General features: G+C 41.4%; 1 protein-coding gene across 2 annotated transcripts; it reads left to right on the top strand.

Annotated features, from left to right (window-relative positions):
* Nucleotides 1-9,152: 9,152 nt before the first annotated feature.
* LOC124018364 (mitotic checkpoint protein BUB3) lies at nt 9,153-17,709 on the top strand. 2 transcript variants are annotated; one of them, XM_046333636.1, is made up of 8 exons: nt 9,153-9,287; nt 13,265-13,459; nt 13,943-14,012; nt 14,114-14,265; nt 14,503-14,661; nt 15,374-15,551; nt 16,972-17,209; nt 17,306-17,709. In XM_046333636.1, exons 2-7 carry the CDS (start codon nt 13,265-13,267, stop codon nt 17,190-17,192), a joined length of 975 nt encoding a protein of 324 aa, XP_046189592.1. In that variant the 5' UTR covers nt 9,153-9,287; the 3' UTR covers nt 17,193-17,209; nt 17,306-17,709. The 2 variants fall into 2 exon arrangements, with proteins under 2 accessions (XP_046189592.1, XP_046189593.1); XM_046333637.1 differs by having other exon boundaries at nt 17,282-17,709.
* Nucleotides 17,710-18,268: the final 559 nt, after the last annotated feature.

Below are 18,268 nucleotides of genomic sequence, written 5' to 3'. Positions count from 1 at the left end.
ATTAATTATGATGAGAAATAGGGGTGGAAATGCCTTTATGCGCAAATATTGATATAATAAACATTATATCGATGTGAACTTGGGAGTTACGCAATATGCTGTTGACTCAGGAAAGCATGCAGTTTATGAGGCTGCAGATTAAATAAATGATGATGAACTTCCACAGGATGGTGAATGTGCAAGGTGATTCGCTTGATGTTCCTTTACATGAAATATCATCAGGCAACAAGTCAGTTTGATGAAAACACATCTCTGGTGAGAAAATGCGCATATACCTCGTTTTAAATAATACGTCACAATTACGTTCGATTTGCATATACCTCGTTTTGAATAATACGTCACAATTACGTTCGATTTGCATATACCTCGTTTTGAATAATACGTCACAATTACGTTCGATTTGCATATACCTCGTTTTGAATAATACGTCACAATTACGTTCGATTTGCATATACTTCGTTTTAAATAAAACGTCACAATACGTTCGATTTGGCTGTTGGGGGGCAAGGGGCCCCCCCGCAGCTCCGGGAAAATCATTGACAACTACGTGCCATTTTCCAAGGGATTGTGAAATACATGTTAGAACTATTTGGTTTTAATATCATCACCTATTGAGGATGTGTCACAACTGCACACTTCCCGATTATTCCATACAAAACAATTGCCTACATTTAGCTCTATTATACAACATGTAACTGCATGTTTTTCGTGATCAGTAAACATCAATGATCGTGTCATTTAAGATAGGTGAAGGCACCTATCCATTTGATATGTAGCGAGCAAACAAACTATTTAACTTGCTTCACGAGAGATTAGGCGTTTGGAAAAAGCTTAACATCGACAGGTCCTCGTCCTGGTAAAGTTGTCGGACTCCTGTCATTACCACTATAGATGGAAAGCAAATCAAACAATATTAGGATATAGCCATCTAGTTTAATCCCTGAAAGTTAGCTTGTTAACTCCCGTTCTGCCAGTCATTCTGTTAAAGGTCCCCAAAGCACACACATCCCTGGGTCGCACCTCTTTTCAGTTCGCTGCAGCTCGCGACTGGAACGAGCTGCAACAAACACTCAAACTGGACCGTTTTATCTCCATCTCTTCATTCAAAGACTCAATCATGGACTGTCTTACTGACAGTTGTGTCTGCTTTGTGGGACGTATTGTTGTCGCCACCTTCTTGCCCTTTGTGCTGTTGTCTGCCCATTAATGTTTGTACCCTGTTTTGTGCCTCTACCATGTTGTGCTGCTACCATTTTGTGTTGCTACCATGCTGTTGTCATGTGTTGCTGCCATGCTATATTGTTGTTTTTAAGTCTCTCTTTAAGTAGTGTTGTCTCTCTTGTCATGATGTGTGTTTTGTCCTATATTTTTATTGAATTTATTTTGAATCCCAGCCCGGTCCTGCAGGAGGCCTTTTTGTCTTTTGGTAGGTCTTCATTGTAAAATAAGAATTTGTTCTTAAACTGACTTTTCTAGTGAAATAAAGATTAAATAAAATAAAACAAATGGACATGATCTGTTATTAGCTCGCTAGCCATGATCTGATCCAATAATCAATCAATGCCTGTCAAATCAAATCAAATCCAATGTTATTTGTCACATACACATGGTTAGCAGATGTTATTGGTCCTCATACACATGGTTAGCAGATGTTATTGGTCCTCATACACATGGTTAGCAGATGTTATTGGTCCTCATACACATGGTTAGCAGATGTTATTGGTCCTCATACACATGGTTAGCAGATGTTATTGGTCCTCATACACATGGTTAGCAGATGTTATTGGTCCTCATACACATGGTTAGCAGATGTTATTGGTCCTCATACACATGGTTAGCAGATGTTATTGGTCCTCATACACATGGTTAGCAGATGTTATTGGTCCTCATACACATGGTTAGCAGATGTTATTGGTCCTCATACACATGGTTAGCAGATGTTATTGGTCCTCATACACATGGTTAGCAGATGTTATTGGTCTTATACACATGGTTAGCAGATGTTATTGGTCCTCATACACATGGTTAGCAGATGTTATTGGTCCTCATACACATGGTTAGCAGATGTTATTGGTCCTCATACACATGGTTAGCAGATGTTATTTGTCACATACACATGGTTAGCAGATGTTATTGGTCCTCATACACATGGTTAGCAGATGTTATTTGTCACATACACATGGTTAGCAGATGTTATTGGTCCTCATACACATGGTTAGCAGATGTTATTGGTCCTCATACACATGGTTAGCAGATGTTATTGGTCCTCATACACATGGTTAGCAGATGTTATTGGTCCTCATACACATGGTTAGCAGATGTTATTGGTCCTCATACACATGGTTAGCAGATGTTATTGGTCCTCATACACATGGTTAGCAGATGTTATTGGTCTTATACACATGGTTAGCAGATGTTATTGGTCCTCATACACATGGTTAGCAGATGTTATTGGTCCTCATACACATGGTTAGCAGATGTTATTGGTCCTCATACACATGGTTAGCAGATGTTATTTGTCACATACACATGGTTAGCAGATGTTATTGGTCCTCATACACATGGTTAGCAGATGTTATTGGTCCTCATACACATGGTTAGCAGATGTTATTGGTCCTCATACACATGGTTAGCAGATGTTATTGGTCCTCATACACATGGTTAGCAGATGTTATTGGTCCTCATACACATGGTTAGCAGATGTTATTTGTCACATACACATGGTTAGCAGATGTTATTGGTCCTCATACACATGGTTAGCAGATGTTATTGGTCCTCATACACATGGTTAGCAGATGTTATTGGTCCTCATACACATGGTTAGCAGATGTTATTGGTCCTCATACACATGGTTAGCAGATGTTATTGGTCCTCATACACATGGTTAGCAGATGTTATTGGTCCTCATACACATGGTTAGCAGATGTTATTGGTCCTCATACACATGGTTAGCAGATGTTATTGGTCCTCATACACATGGTTAGCAGATGTTAATGGTCCTCATACACATGGTTAGCAGATGTTAATGGTCCTCATACACATGGTTAGCAGATGTTAATGGTCCTCATACACATGGTTAGCAGATGTTAATGGTCCTCATACACATGGTTAGCAGATGTTAATGGTCCTCATACACATGGTTAGCAGATGTTATTGGTCCTCATACACATGGTTAGCAGATGTTAATGGTCCTCATACACATGGTTAGCAGATGTTAATGGTCCTCATACACATGGTTAGCAGATGTTATTGGTCCTCATACACATGGTTAGCAGATGTTATTGGTCCTCATACACATGGTTAGCAGATGTTATTGGTCCTCATACACATGGTTAGCAGATGTTATTGGTCCTCATACACATGGTTAGCAGATGTTATTGGTCCTCATACACATGGTTAGCAGATGTTATTGGTCCTCATACACATGGTTAGCAGATGTTATTGGTCCTCATACACATGGTTAGCAGATGTTATTGGTCCTCATACACATGGTTAGCAGATGTTATTGGTCCTCATACACATGGTTAGCAGATGTTATTGGTCCTCATACACATGGTTAGCAGATGTTATTGGTCCTCATACACATGGTTAGCAGATGTTAATGGTCCTCATACACATGGTTAGCAGATGTTAATGGTCCTCATACACATGGTTAGCAGATGTTAATGGTCCTCATACACATGGTTAGCAGATGTTATTGGTCCTCATACACATGGTTAGCAGATGTTATTGGTCCTCATACACATGGTTAGCAGATGTTAATGGTCCTCATACACATGGTTAGCAGATGTTATTGGTCCTCATACATGGTTAGCAGATGTTATTGGTCCTCATACACATGGTTAGCAGATGTTATTGGTCCTCATACACATGGTTAGCAGATGTTATTTGTCACATACACATGGTTAGCAGATGTTATTGGTCCTCATACACATGGTTAGCAGATGTTAATGCGAGTGTAGCGAAATGCTTGTGTTTCTAGTTCCGACAATGCAGTGATAACCAACAAGTAATCTAGCCTAACAATTCCAAAACTACTACCTTATAGACACAAGTGTAAGGGGATAAAGAATATGTACATAAAGATATATGAGTGAGTGATGGTACAGAGCGGCATAGGCAAGATACAGTAGATGGTATTGAGTGCAGTATATACATATGAGATGAGTATGTAAACAAAGTGGCATAGTTAAAGTGGCTAGTGATACATGTATTACATAAGGATGCAGTAGATGATGTAGAGTACAGTATATACATATACACATGAGATGAATAATGTAGGGTATGTAAACATTATATTAGGTAGCATTGTTTAAAGTGGCTAGTGATATATTTTACATCATTTCCCATCAATTCCCATTATTAAAGTGGCTGGAGTTGAGTCAGTGTGTTGGCAGCAGCCACTCAATGTTAGTGGTGGCCGTTTTAACAGTCTGATGGCCCTGAGATAGAAGCTGTTTTTCAGTCTCTCGGTCCCAGCTTTGATGCACCTGTACTGACCTCGCCTTCTGGATGATAGCGGGGTGAACAGGCAGTGGTTCGGGTGGTTGATGTCCTTGATGATCTTTATGGCCTTCCTGTGACATCGGGTGGTGTAGGTGTCCTGGAGGGCAGGTAGTTTGTCCCCGGTGATGCGTTGTGCAGACCTCACTACCCTCTGGAGTGCCTTATGGTTGTGGGCGGAGCAGTTGCTGTACCAGGCAGTGATACAGCCCGCCAGGATGCACTTGATTGTGCATCTGTAGAAATTTGTGAGTGCTTTTGGTGACAAGCCCAATTTCTTCAGCCTCCTGAGGTTGAAGAGGCGCTGCTGCGCCTTCTTCGCGATGCTGTCTGTGTGGGTGGACCAATTCAGTTTGTCTGTGATGTGTACGCCGAGGAACTTAAAACAGTTATTCAATTCCCAGTTTCTCTCCCTTTGATTTCTACTTCTCAGGTAAGGTTGTGATGTCTGTAAAACAGAACGGGCTATTTTAAGTCACCCATATTGAAACTATGTAGAACCATTAGACCCCCTATAACCCACACACTCCTGTATCAATGTGATTGATGGATTGTGTTGAACAGTGAGCAGGCTCAGGTGTATTTTTTATCCTTTATTTAACTAGGCAAGTCAGTTAAGAACAAATTCTTATTTTCAATGACAGCCTAGGAACAGTGGGTTAAATGCCTGTTCAGGGGCACAACGACAGATTTGTACCTTGTCAGCTCGGGGGTTTGAACTTGCAAACTTCCGGTTACTAGTCCAATGCTCTATCCACTAGGCTACCCTGCCGCCCCATAAATAACTGTATAACTGTGGCTCCTTCCACCTTCAAAGAACATACAAAGGGGGCCAACCATGGAGAATAGGAAGACACTTCATTATTTCTATAACTACGATGTATTGTTTGTCCTCGTCTGTACATGTTCTTCAGCATAAAGTCCTCTGCAGCCACTTAATGTGGTGTGGACACCAGGTGAGGTCACATACACAGATTCCTGTTCAACACCTGTCCCTTTAACTACCTTATTTTCTCAATAACAGTCTCTCTCCTTCACTTCATCCTTCTTTTCCTTAAATCATCTCGGTTATATCAGCTGTGTCGGTCGAACCCCTCGCGCATCTGAACTGGCTGACAGAGAGGGCACAGCATGATCAGAGGTGAGAGGTCACTTGGTCAGGCCAACAGGGAAGTAATTATTAAAGAGATGCTTTTACATTGGAATACAGATAGAGATGTAGTAGTCCCAGAGTTAATGATCCCAGGTCAGTTTATATTATACAGGAAGTATTATTAAAGAGATGTAGTAGTCCCAGAGTTAATGATCCCAGGTCAGTTTTACATTTCACCTTCTTATTATGATGACTTGAGTGCGAAAATAAAACATATAAAAAACACAAGGCTGAAACATGCTAATTCCATCTGTCTCTCGTCTGCAGGTATGCTTTGATGTGAGAGAGGATGCCAACCCCCAGTCCCGTCATCGTCACCTCACCCGCTCTTAAGATAACCTCCGGGCTGACGAGAGACACTTATGTCATTGTGATGAACTGAGAGAATATTAGGGTGGCACCGTGATTCATTAATCATATGCTGTCTTCCCTGCCCCTATGTTCTTACCTTACATTTACATTTAAGTCATTTAGCAGACGCTCTTATCCAGAGCGACTTACAAATTGGTGCATTCACATTACCTCTTTCCCTTTCTGTCTTTAACACCTCTCTCTCCACCTCCTCTTTCCCTTTCTGTCTTTAACACCTCTCTCTCCACCTCCTCTTTCCCTTTCTGTCTTTAACACCTCTCTCTCCACCTCCTCTTTCCCTTTCTGTCTTTAACACCTCTCTCTCCACCTCCACTTTCCCTTTCTGTCTTTAACACCTCTCTCTCCACCTCCTCTTTCTTCCTCTGTTTTTATAACGCACAACAGATGTGCATTGAAGTACAGATTTAGCTTATATTTGTAATATAATATTCCAATTATAATATTTATAATGCATGTATTTATAACACTTGGATAATGAACTTCTTTCAATAAAGCGTTTCACATTCTCTACTGGTTGAAATTAAGTCTCGTTTGATGAAATAGTGCACCTGTCCTGTGTTTATCAGATCAATGCAGATGAAGGGAATTAGATAAGGAGATAAACTAGTTTTAGAGTATTTACGTGACGCATAAGAAGTGTAGTGCACTGTTTTAAAAATATATATTTCTGTATATATGAATTACAAATCAGCCTTTAACTAATGTGTTTATTTATTTATTTATAAATATTGGACCTTTATTTAACTAGGCAAGTCAGTTAAGAACAAATTCTTATTTTCAATGATGGCCTAGGAACAGTGGGTTTAACTGCCTGTTCAGGGGCAGAACGACAGATTTGTACCTTGTCAGCTCAGGGGTTTGAACTTGCAACCTTCTGGTTACTAGTCCAACGCTCTACTGGTAAACACCGTTGAAGGGTATAACTGTAATACATACATGAAGACACTGGAGTTTGATACTCCTCGTATTGGATATGACTGAAAAATTATTTCAAAGACATTCATACCTGAACTGCACCTTTATTTACCAAGGTAGAGTACATGATCAGTGAATATATTAAATGTACAGGCTACAATGTGGGGATCTCATGCATGGTAATAACTACATGTATTTTAGACTTGCATCCTTGGCACAAAGTCATTATATTCTACTCAATCCATAGGCTTCATTAATGTCATTCAGACTGTTTTGAAGATGATACAACTGGCTATGATAGCTGAGGTTCATAGCTAGGTTATGAACTATGTATACCAAACGTTTTAAGGCCCATACACAGATCAGCTACATAGCTAGGTTATGAACTATGTATACCAAACGTTTTAAGGCCCATACACAGATCAGCTACATAGCTAGGTTATGAACTATGTATACCAAACGTTTTAAGGCCCATACAGAGATCAGCTACATAGCTAGGTTATGAACTATGTATACCAAACATTTTAAGGCCCATACAGAGATCAGCTACATAGCTAGGTTATGAACTATGTATACCAAAGGTTTTAAGGCCCATATGTGGCCGATGTGAAATGGCTAGCTAGTTAGCGGTGGTGCGCGCTAATAGTGTTTCAGTTGGTGACGTCACTCGCTCTGAGACCTAGAAATAGTTGTTCCCCCTTTGCTCTGCAAGGGCTGTGGATTTTGTGGCATGGGTAACGATGCTTTGTGAGTGACTGTGGTTGATGTGTGCAGAGGGTCCCTGGTTCGAGCCCAGGTTGAGGAGACGGACGGAAGCTATACTGTTACACGTACACAGATCGGCTACACAACCAGGTATTGTTATCCTCCACTGCACAATAAGCAAGAAAATAGTTTAGCTATCTACGTTATTTAATCTCTCTGCATTGCATGGCAAGAAATAAGCAAGACAAGCTTACAAAATTGTACATTCAATTTGCACTAAATTCTAGATTCTTTACATCCACGGTTTCACAAGATGACAGCCTGGTTTGCTGGTTGTTTCAGGTGTCCCTAAAACACGAAACAACCAGAATTATAATTTCATACTCTTGTCACAACACCCATAAAGCTAGCTAGCTGATGTTTGCTAGTCAGCTAGCTTGCTAAATCACGATTTTTGTAAATTAACTTTATGATTTAAAAAATGTATGCGTAATCGTTTGTCTCTACTAACATATTCCTCTCAACTGGACATTTTTTGCATGATTCGTTATGACATTATAATCACATTTACTTCCATCCTAGTATTTTTGTCAGCCATCTTTGCTGAGGAAAGTCTCCAGCCTTGGGTCTCATAGCTTCAACTTTGTCATGGGAGCCACTCGATATGATTGGTCATTGCCCAGCGGTCGCGCTGGTGATTTGCATATATTTGGGTAAAGTTGATATGTTTCACCGCCTCCCACGCCGTGTTCGCACCGCCCGAAGGTCCCCGCCCCCCTTCCATTGAAAATGAATGGGAAGCGGTGTTTCACCGCGCCGCGGCTTGTGCTCGTGTACACGGGGCATGAAGGACCATGGCAAATGCCCCATTCTGCTGCTTGACAGACAGAGCCCACAAAACATGGGAAATTAACCAAAACCACTCACACTTGTCATATTTGTTCAGTTTCATTTTATATCTCTCAAATATCAAATTAATGGCGGCCAATATTGAGATATATCGTGAGGCTATCCTACATATCTGAAATTACATGAGTATTAATGTTTACTGGTCGTGAAAAGCAAGCAGTTACTTATTTATTGCTGTATAACTTTAAAGATTAGAACAACATTTGCGCAATGGAATAATTGGACATTTTGTAGGTCTGACTATGTTCTTCAAGAGGTGATGATATTACAACCAAATAGTTAACATTTATTTAACAATTCTTCTAAAAACGACAACGGAGTTGTCAAACTAGTTTTTAGATACTGTCATTTGAAGTATGTCCCATATCACATGACCCATGTACTCGACAACAACAGGGTTTTTAGATACTGTCATTTTAAGTGTCCCATATCACATGACCCATGTACTCGACAACAACAGGGTTTTTAGATACTGTCATTTGAAGTGTCCCATATCACATGACCCATGTACTCGACAACGGAAGAGAACTTTCAAAGAATCACGAGCCAGGCGGGAAAGTCGGTTATTCGTTCTGACCAATCAATTCACTCGTGTAGCAACGCCGCTGCGGAGTGTCTTCAGCGGAGAGGGACGAGGAAAGCGAACATATTAGTCTATAAGATAAACGAGTTATTTTTTTTTCTTCCAATTTTATACCAAAGGAGATTACTTTAGCGTAAACCAAGAACGGTGAGTTAAAAAAAAAAAAAAAATCTAATTCATTGACAAAACAATCTAGCTATAACGCATGATCAATCTATAGCTAGCTTGCAAACGGCTAGCCAACCGGAAGAGTTGGTCTGACTCCACGCTAGTTAGCTCATATTAGCAGCTAACGTTAGCCAATGTTACCCGATAGAAAACAGCTGATTAGCTAAGAAAACAGCTGATTAACTAATAAAACAGCTGATTGGCTAACGTTAGCCAATGTTACCGATAGAAAACAGCTGATTGGCTAACGTTAGCCAATGTTACCCGATAGAAAACAGCTGATTAACTAACGTTAGCCAATGTTACCGATAGAAAACAGCTGATTAGCTAACGTTAGCCAATGTTACCCGACGGAAAACAGCTGATTAACTAACGTTAGCCAATGTTACCCGATAGAAAACAGCTGATTAACTAACGTTAGCCAATGTTACCCGATAGAAAACAGCTGATTAACTAACGTTAACCAATGTTACCCGATAGAAAACAGCTGATTAACTAACGTTAGCCAATGTTACCGATAGAAAACAGCTGATTGGCTAACGTTAGCTAATGTTACCGATAGAAAACAGCTGATTGGCTAACGTTAGCCAATGTTACCGATAGAAAACAGCTGATTGGCTAACGTTAGCTGTTACCGATAGAAAACAGCTGATTGGCTAACGTTAGCCAATGTTACCCGATAGAAAACAGCTGATTAACTAACGTTAGCTGTTAATAGAAAACAGCTGATTAGCTAACGTTAGCCAATGTTACCCGATAGAAAACAGCTGATTAACTAACGTTAGCCAATGTTACCCGATAGAAAACAGCTGATTAGCTAACGTTAGCCAATGTTACCCGATAGAAAACAGCTGATTAGCTAAGAAAAAAACAGCTGATTAACTAATAAAACAGCTGATTAACTAATAAAACAGCTGATTAACTAATAAAACAGTGATTAACTAATAAAACAGCTGATTGGCTAATAAAACAGCTGATTAACTAACGTTAGCTAATGTTACCCGATAGAAAACAGCTGATTAGCTAATAAAACAGCTGATTAGCTAACGTTAGCCAATGTTACCCGATAGAAAACAGCTGATTAACTAACGCTAATGAAAGAAAACAGCTGATTAACTAATAAAACAGTGATTATCTAATAAAACAGCTGATTAGCTAATAAAACAGCTGATTGGCTAATAAAACAGCTGATTAACTAACGTTAGCTAATGTTACCCGATGAAAACAGCTGATTAGCTAATAAAACAGCTGATTAGCTAACGTTAGCCAATGTTACCCGATAGAAAACAGCTGATTAGCTAACGTTAGCCAATGTTACCCGATAGAAAACAGCTGATTAACTAACGCTACCGATAGAAAACAGCTGATTAGCTAACGTTAGCCAATGTTACCCGATAGAAAACAGCTGATTAGCTAACGTTAGCCAATGTTACCCGATAGAAAACAGCTGATTAGCTAACGTTAGCCAATGTTACCCGATAGAAAACAGCTGATTAACTAACGTTAGCTAATGTTACCCGATAGAAAACAGCTGATTAACTAATAAAACAGCTGATTAACTAGCTAGCGTTAGCTAATAAAACAGCTGATTGGCTACCCTAAAACAGAAATTACAACTTAGCTATTATGCCCGATAGAAAACAGCTGATTAGCTAATAAAACAGCTGATTAGCTAACGTTAGCCAATGTTACCCGATAGAAAACAGCTGATTAACTAATGTTAAACTAATGTTACCCGATTAGCTGATTAACTAATAAAACAGCTGAAACTAATAAAACAGCTGATTAGCTAATAAAACAGCTGATTGTTAAAACAGCTGATTAACTAACAATGTTACCCGATAGAAAACAGCTGATTAGCTAATAAAACAGCTGATTAGCTAACGTTAGCCAATGTTACCCGAAAAAACAGCTGATTAGCTAACGTTAGCCAATGTTACCCGATAGAAAACAGCTGATTAACTAATTAGCCAATGTTAAGAAAACAGCTGATTAGCTAACGTTAGCCAATGTTACCCGATAGAAAACAGCTGATTAACTAACGCCAATGTTACCCGATAGAAAACAGCTGATTAGCTAACGTTAGCCAATGTTACCCGATGAAAACAGCTGATTAACTAACGTTAGCTAATGTTAAAAAAACAGCTGATTAACTAATAAAACAGCTGATTAACTAATAAAACAGCTGATTAGCTAATAAAACAGCTGATTGGCTAGCTAAACGTTAGCCATATGTTAGCTAATAAAACAGCTGATTAGCTAACGTTAAATGTTACCCGATAGCAGCTGATTAACTAACGTTAGCTAATGTTACCCGATAGAAAACAGCTGATTAACTAATAAAACAGCTGATTAACTAATAAAACAGCTGATTAGCTAATAAAACAGCTGATTGGCTAATAAAACAGCTGATTAACTAACGTTAGCTAATGTTACCCGATAGAAAACAGCTGATTAGCTAATAAAACAGCTGATTAGCTAACGTTAGCCAATGTTACCCGATAGAAAACAGCTGATTAGCTAACGTTAGCCAATGTTACCCGATAGAAAACAGCTGATTAACTAACGTTAGCCAATGTTACCGATAGAAAACAGCTGATTAGCTAACGTTAGCCAATGTTACCCGATAGAAAACAGCTGATTAACTAACGTTAGCCAATGTTACCCGATAGAAAACAGCTGATTAACTAATAAAACAGCTGATTAACTAATAAAACAGCTGATTAGCTAATAAAACAGCTGATTGGCTAATAAAACAGCTGATTAACTAACGTTAGCTAATGTTACCCGATAGAAAACAGCTGATTAGCTAATAAAACAGCTGATTAGCTAACGTTAGCCAATGTTACCCGATAGAAAACAGCTGATTAACTAACGTTAGCTAATGTTACCCGATAGAAAACAGCTGATTAACTAATAAAACAGCTGATTAACTAATAAAACAGCTGACTAACTAATAAAACAGCTGATTAGCTAATAAAACAGCTGATTGGCTAATAAAACAGCTGATTAACTAACGTTAGCTAATGTTACCCGATAGAAAACAGCTGATTAGCTAATAAAACAGCTGATTAGCTAACGTTAGCCAATGTTACCCGATAGAAAACAGCTGATTAGCTAACGTTAGCTAATGTTACCCGATAGAAAACAGCTGATTAGCTAACGTTAGCCAATGTTACCCGATAGAAAACAGCTGATTAGCTAACGTTAGCCAATGTTACCCGATAGAAAACAGCTGATTAGCTAACGTTAGCCAATGTTACCCGATAGAAAACAGCTGATTAGCTAACGTTAGCCAATGTTACCCGATAGAAAACAGCTGATTAGCTAAGAAAACAGCTGATTGGCTAATAAAACAGCTGATTAGCTAATAAAACAGCTGATTAGCTAATAAAACAGCTGATTAGCTAATAAAACAGCTGATTAGCTAACGTTAGCCAATGTTACCCGATGGAAAACAGCTGATTAGCTAATAAAACAGCTGATTAGCTAATAAAACAGCTGATTAGCTAACGTTAGCCAATGTGTAAGTAGCTGAGACCAAGTTGGCTAGCTTCTGCAGATCCACTGGCTAGCCAGTTATGTATACTAGCTAGTTAATTACATTAGCTAGCCTACCTACCCTCCCAAATAGTTTGCTAACTTGCTATATTTTCAGCACACCCAATTCATGTTCCTGAATTTCCAGGACAGTAACGTTCTCGTGAATCAAACTTTACAGGTCATGTTGCGTTACATGTTGGCAGGCTTGTTTATTTCGCCAACACAAGTATGACAGCTTAGCTAGCAAGATAAGCGGTATATTACCTGATCGTGTTATGGTTTTCAATTGATACATCACGGCATTCTCCATCTACTTCAGGGGTCGAACTACTACTCTACAGGAAAGCTCCCCTACCCTCCTACATAATCGCCAGTATGGCCTAATAGCTTTAGTATCTGTTCTCTCCCTGCAGATGACTGGCTCGAACGAGTACAAACTGAACCAGGGACCAGAGGACAGTATCTCCGCCGTGAAGTTCAGCCCCAGTACAGGCCAGTTCCTTCTCGTGTCCTCTTGGGACTGTACTGTCCGGCTCTACGATGTGGCAGGCAACTCCATGAGGATCAAGTATTCTCACCTGGCACCTGTGCTGGATTGTGCTTTCTATGTAAACACGTTTTTCAATTTGTCATAATCGTTTTCATGGCAATCAGTTACTCCATTTTAAACGCAGAGTTGGCTACTTTGCCACACACACAGACACCTGTATAACGGATGTGAAATGGCTAGCTAGTTTAGCGGTGGTGTGCGCTACTAGTATTTCAATCGGTGACGTCACTCTTTTTGAGACCTTGGAAGTAGTGGTTCCCCCTTTGCTCTGCAAGGGCCGCGGCTTTTATGGAGCGATGGGTAACTGCTTGCTTCGTGGGTGACTGTTGTTGATGTGTGCAGAGGGTCCCTGGTTAGAGCCCGGGTCGGGGGCGAGAGGACGGTCTAAAGTTATACTGTTACTCACACACACACCAAGAAGAAGAAACATGACAATATTGTTAAAAGTAAATTTCTACAAACAATGTTACAATATAGTCAAAATGGTGTCACCCCCCCCGGTCAAGGAACACGTGTGAGTCAGATATCTCTTCTCCTGTAGGACCCGACACATGCCTGGAGTGGAGGCTTGGACACGCAGTTGAAAACCCACGACTTGAATACAGATCAAGGTTTGTCTGTCAACCACTGAATGGTGTGCTTCCTGTTATTATTAAATGAACAGTGTTTCTTATTTTTTTTTACGGTCCATATTTCTCTCCCATGTGTGTAGATACAATAGTTGGGACACACGACGCCCCCATTCGCTGTGTGGAATACTGTCCAGAGGTCAACGTCATGGTAACCGGTAGCTGGGATAGGTCAGTCAGGCTGTGGGACCCCAGGACCCCCTGCAACGCTGGCACCTTCACACAACCTGAAAAGGTGGAGCTATCAAAACTCTGTATGAAACAGTCCTGGGCTTTTATAGGTCTGCTCATAAAGACCAAAGCAGACAGACCTCATTTTCAATTCTGATTTTAAAGTTTAAAAAAAAAATGAATAGTCTGTTTTTTGTTGAGAATGGGACATACTTACAGGCATATGGACGTTGAGAGAGAGATCGATTGTGAGACACACATTTTAAGACTGTTCTCATGTCTTCTGTCTCTTTTAATAAAGGTGTACACCCTCTCTGTGGCTGGTGACCGGCTGATAGTGGGGACAGCAGGGAGGAGGGTGTTGGTCTGGGACCTGAGGAATATGGGCTACGTCCAGCAGAGGAGAGAGTCCAGTCTGAAATACCAGACACGAGCCATCAGGGCCTTCCCTAACAAACAGGTATACCTCTAGTCTAGCTCAGGAGCCATCAGGGCCTTCCCATCAGGGCCTTCCCATCAGGGCCTTCCCATCAGGGCCTTCCCTAACAAACAGGTAAACCTCTAGTCTAGCTCAGGAGCCATCAGGGCTCAGGTAAACCTCTAGTCTAGCTCAGGAGCCATCAGGGCTCAGGTAAACCTCTAGTCTAGCTCAGGAGCCATCAGGGCCTTCCCTAACAAACAGGTAAACCTCTAGACTAGCTCAGTAGCCATCAGGGCTCAGGTAAACCTCTAGTCTAGCTCAGTACCAGACACGAGCCATCAGGGCTCAGGTAAACCTCTAGACTAGCTCAGTACCAGACACGAGCCATCAGGGCTCAGGTAAACCTCTAGACTAGCTCAGTACCAGACACGAGCCATCAGGGCTCAGGTAAACCTCTAGACTAGCTCAGTACCAGACACGAGCCATCAGGGCTCAGGTAAACCTCTAGACTAGCTCAGTGCTTCTCTAACCTCTCATTGGGAGCTGGGAACAAGGTGATGCTTTTATCCACAGCAACGTACGGTGACATCATACATGTTTCAGTAGGCCTATGTGATCCCCTTGCGGGACTTGAACCCATGACCTTGGCATTGCTAAGCGCCGCACTCTAACCAGCTGAGCCCGACAGGACCACACATGGTTGTCTTTGTCTGTCCGGTGAGACCAGGTGTCTATTGTCTTGTTTTTGAAGGGCTATGTCCTGAGCTCCATAGAAGGACGTGTTGCTGTGGAGTACCTGGACCCCAGCCAGGAAATGCAGAAGAAGAAGTACGCCTTCAAGTGCCACCGGCTGAAGGAGAACGGCATAGAACAGGTCTATCCTGTCAACGCCATCTCCTTCCACGGGGTCCACAACACCTTCGCTACAGGTGGGAGACTTTCTATTTGGCTCTAATACAACACCTTCGCTACAGGTGGGAGACTTTCTATTGGCGCTAATACAACTCAGCTACAGGTGGGAGACTTTCTATTGGCACTAATACAACTCAGCTACAGGTGGGAGACTTTCTATTGGCACTAATACAACTCAGCTACAGGTGGGAGACTTTCTATTGGCACTAATACAACTCAGCTACAGGTGGGAGACTTTCTATTGGCACTAATACAACTCAGCTACAGGTGGGAGACTTTCTATTGGCACTAATACAACTCAGCTACAGGTGGGAGACTTTCTATTGGCGCTAATACAACTCAGCTACAGGTGGGAGACTTTCTATTGGCACTAATACAACTCAGCTACAGGTGGGAGACTTTCTATTGGCACTAATACAACTCAGCTACAGGTGGGAGACTTTCTATTGGCTCTAATACAACTCAGCTACAGGTGGGATACTTTCTATTGGCTCTAATACAACAACTTCGCTACAGGTGGGAGACTTTCTATTGGCGCTAATACAACTCAGCTACAGGTGGGAGACTTTCTATTGGCACTAATACAACTCAGCTACAGGTGGGAGACTTTCTATTGGCACTAATACAACTCAGCTACAGGTGGGAGACTTTCTATTGGCTCTAATACAACTCAGCTACAGGTGGGAGACTTTCTATTGGCGCTAATACAACTCAGCTACAGGTGGGAGACTTTCTATTGGCACTAATACAACTCAGCTACAGGTGGGAGACTTTCTATTGGCACTAATACAACTCAGCTACAGGTGGGAGACTTTCTATTGGCACTAATACAACTCAGCTACAGGTGGGAGACTTTCTATTTGGCTCTAATACAACACCTTCGCTACAGGTGGGAGACTTTCTATTGGCGCTAATACAACTCAGCTACAGGTGGGAGACTTTCTATTGGCACTAATACAACTCAGCTATGTCGTTAAGACTGCTTTTGAAATGTTCAACTACAATAAAAAAACAAGAACAATTATTGATCCAGAATTTTTTTTAAACAACAAAACAAGGATCCATGAAGCTTCATTTTTATTTCCTGTTGTTTTATGGTCTGTTATCATGTGACCTTTTTGGATTCATATTGCCATGGTTACACTCAAGGGAACACTTGATGAATGATTTAGCCTCCAGATTATAATCTCATAAAACTCGTAAACTACTCTGTAGATAAATTTACATTTTCGTTCCTCCGGTTGACCTTGACAACCCCTCTGTCTCTCACTCTTTCTCTATCTCTCTGTCTCTCACTCTCTCTCTATCTCTCTGTCTCTCGCTCTCTATCTCTCACTCTCTCTGTCTCTCGCTCTCTATCTCACACTCTCTCTGTCTCTTGCTCTCTCTCTATCTCTCTGTCTCTGTCTCTCGCTCTCTCTCTTGTCCTTCGACCAGGTGGCTCAGACGGCTTTGTGAACATCTGGGACCCTTTCAACAAGAAGCGTCTGTGTCAGTTTCACCGCTACCCCACGTCTATCGCCTCCCTGGCCTTCAGTAACGACGGCTCCACGCTGGCCATCGCCTCCTCTTACATGCAGGAGCAGGGAGACATCAGCCACCCGGAGGACACCGTGTTCATCCGCCAGGTCACAGACGCAGAGACGAAGCCCAAGTGAGTCGGGACAGTCCTCCTGTCTGATTCACACCATGGGGCCCGGTCTGATTCACACCATGGGGCCCGGTCTGATTCACACCATGGGGCCCGGTCTGATTCACACCATGGGGCCCGGTCTGATTCACACCATGGGGCCCGGTCTGATTCACACCATGGGGCCCGGTCTGATTCTGAACATCCAGTCCACATCCCGGTGGTCTTGTCTGGACCGCACCGCCACACTGCCCCTCACACTTGTTTTGGTACATATGAATGGCAGCATTGACCAGGAGCAGCCAGCTGGTATTTTAACTGGCCATCTAGCGCTCTCTCTCTCCCTCTCCCTCTCCAACTTTCAATATCCCCGTAGTTGACAGACCGATGAGGACTTGACAAAATGGCTGCCTCCTGATCTGTTCTCTAGCTCTCTCCAACTTTCAATATCCCCGTAGTTGACGGACCGATGAGGACTTGACAAAATGGCTGCCTCCTGATCTGTTCTCTAGCTCTCTCCAACTTTCAATATCCCCGTAGCTGAATGGATCCATCATACAAAATGGCTGCCTCCTGATCTGTTCTCTAGCTCTCTCCAACTAAAAAAAACCGATGAGCTGACCTTTGTTCATCTGTTCTCTAGCTCTCTCCAACTTTAAATATTTTTGTATTTTTTTTTACTGACCGATTTATTTGTACTTTAAAAATGGCTGCCTCCTGATCTGTCTGTGGATGTGACTGGCCCAGGAGAGTCCTGAAGACAGCTGAATGGATCCATCTAATAAAACAACCTTAGGACCTTTGTTCATCTGCCTCTATTTCTTGGATTTAAAGTTTATTTTTGTATTTTTTTTTACTGTTCCCATTTATTTGTACTTTAAAAAACTGAAACGTACGTTTGTTAACAAATGTAAAAACTGGACTAGACCCATGTGTTTTCAGTTGTCTAGCCCCGCCCCTCTAATAAACTGGTAGAATTAGGTTGTGTCTAGCCCCGCCCCTCTAATAAACTGGTAGAATTAGGTTGTGTCTAGCCCCGCCCCTCTAATAAACTGGTAGAATTAGGTTGTCTAGCCCCGCCCCTCTAATAAACTGGTAGAATTA

Source organism: Oncorhynchus gorbuscha, unplaced genomic scaffold, assembly GCF_021184085.1.
Source record: "Oncorhynchus gorbuscha isolate QuinsamMale2020 ecotype Even-year unplaced genomic scaffold, OgorEven_v1.0 Un_scaffold_487, whole genome shotgun sequence".
Classification (NCBI taxonomy): Eukaryota; Metazoa; Chordata; class Actinopteri; order Salmoniformes; family Salmonidae; genus Oncorhynchus; species Oncorhynchus gorbuscha.
The sequence above is the reverse complement of the archived record's forward strand: the minus strand, read 5'-3'. Positions and strand labels throughout refer to the sequence as shown.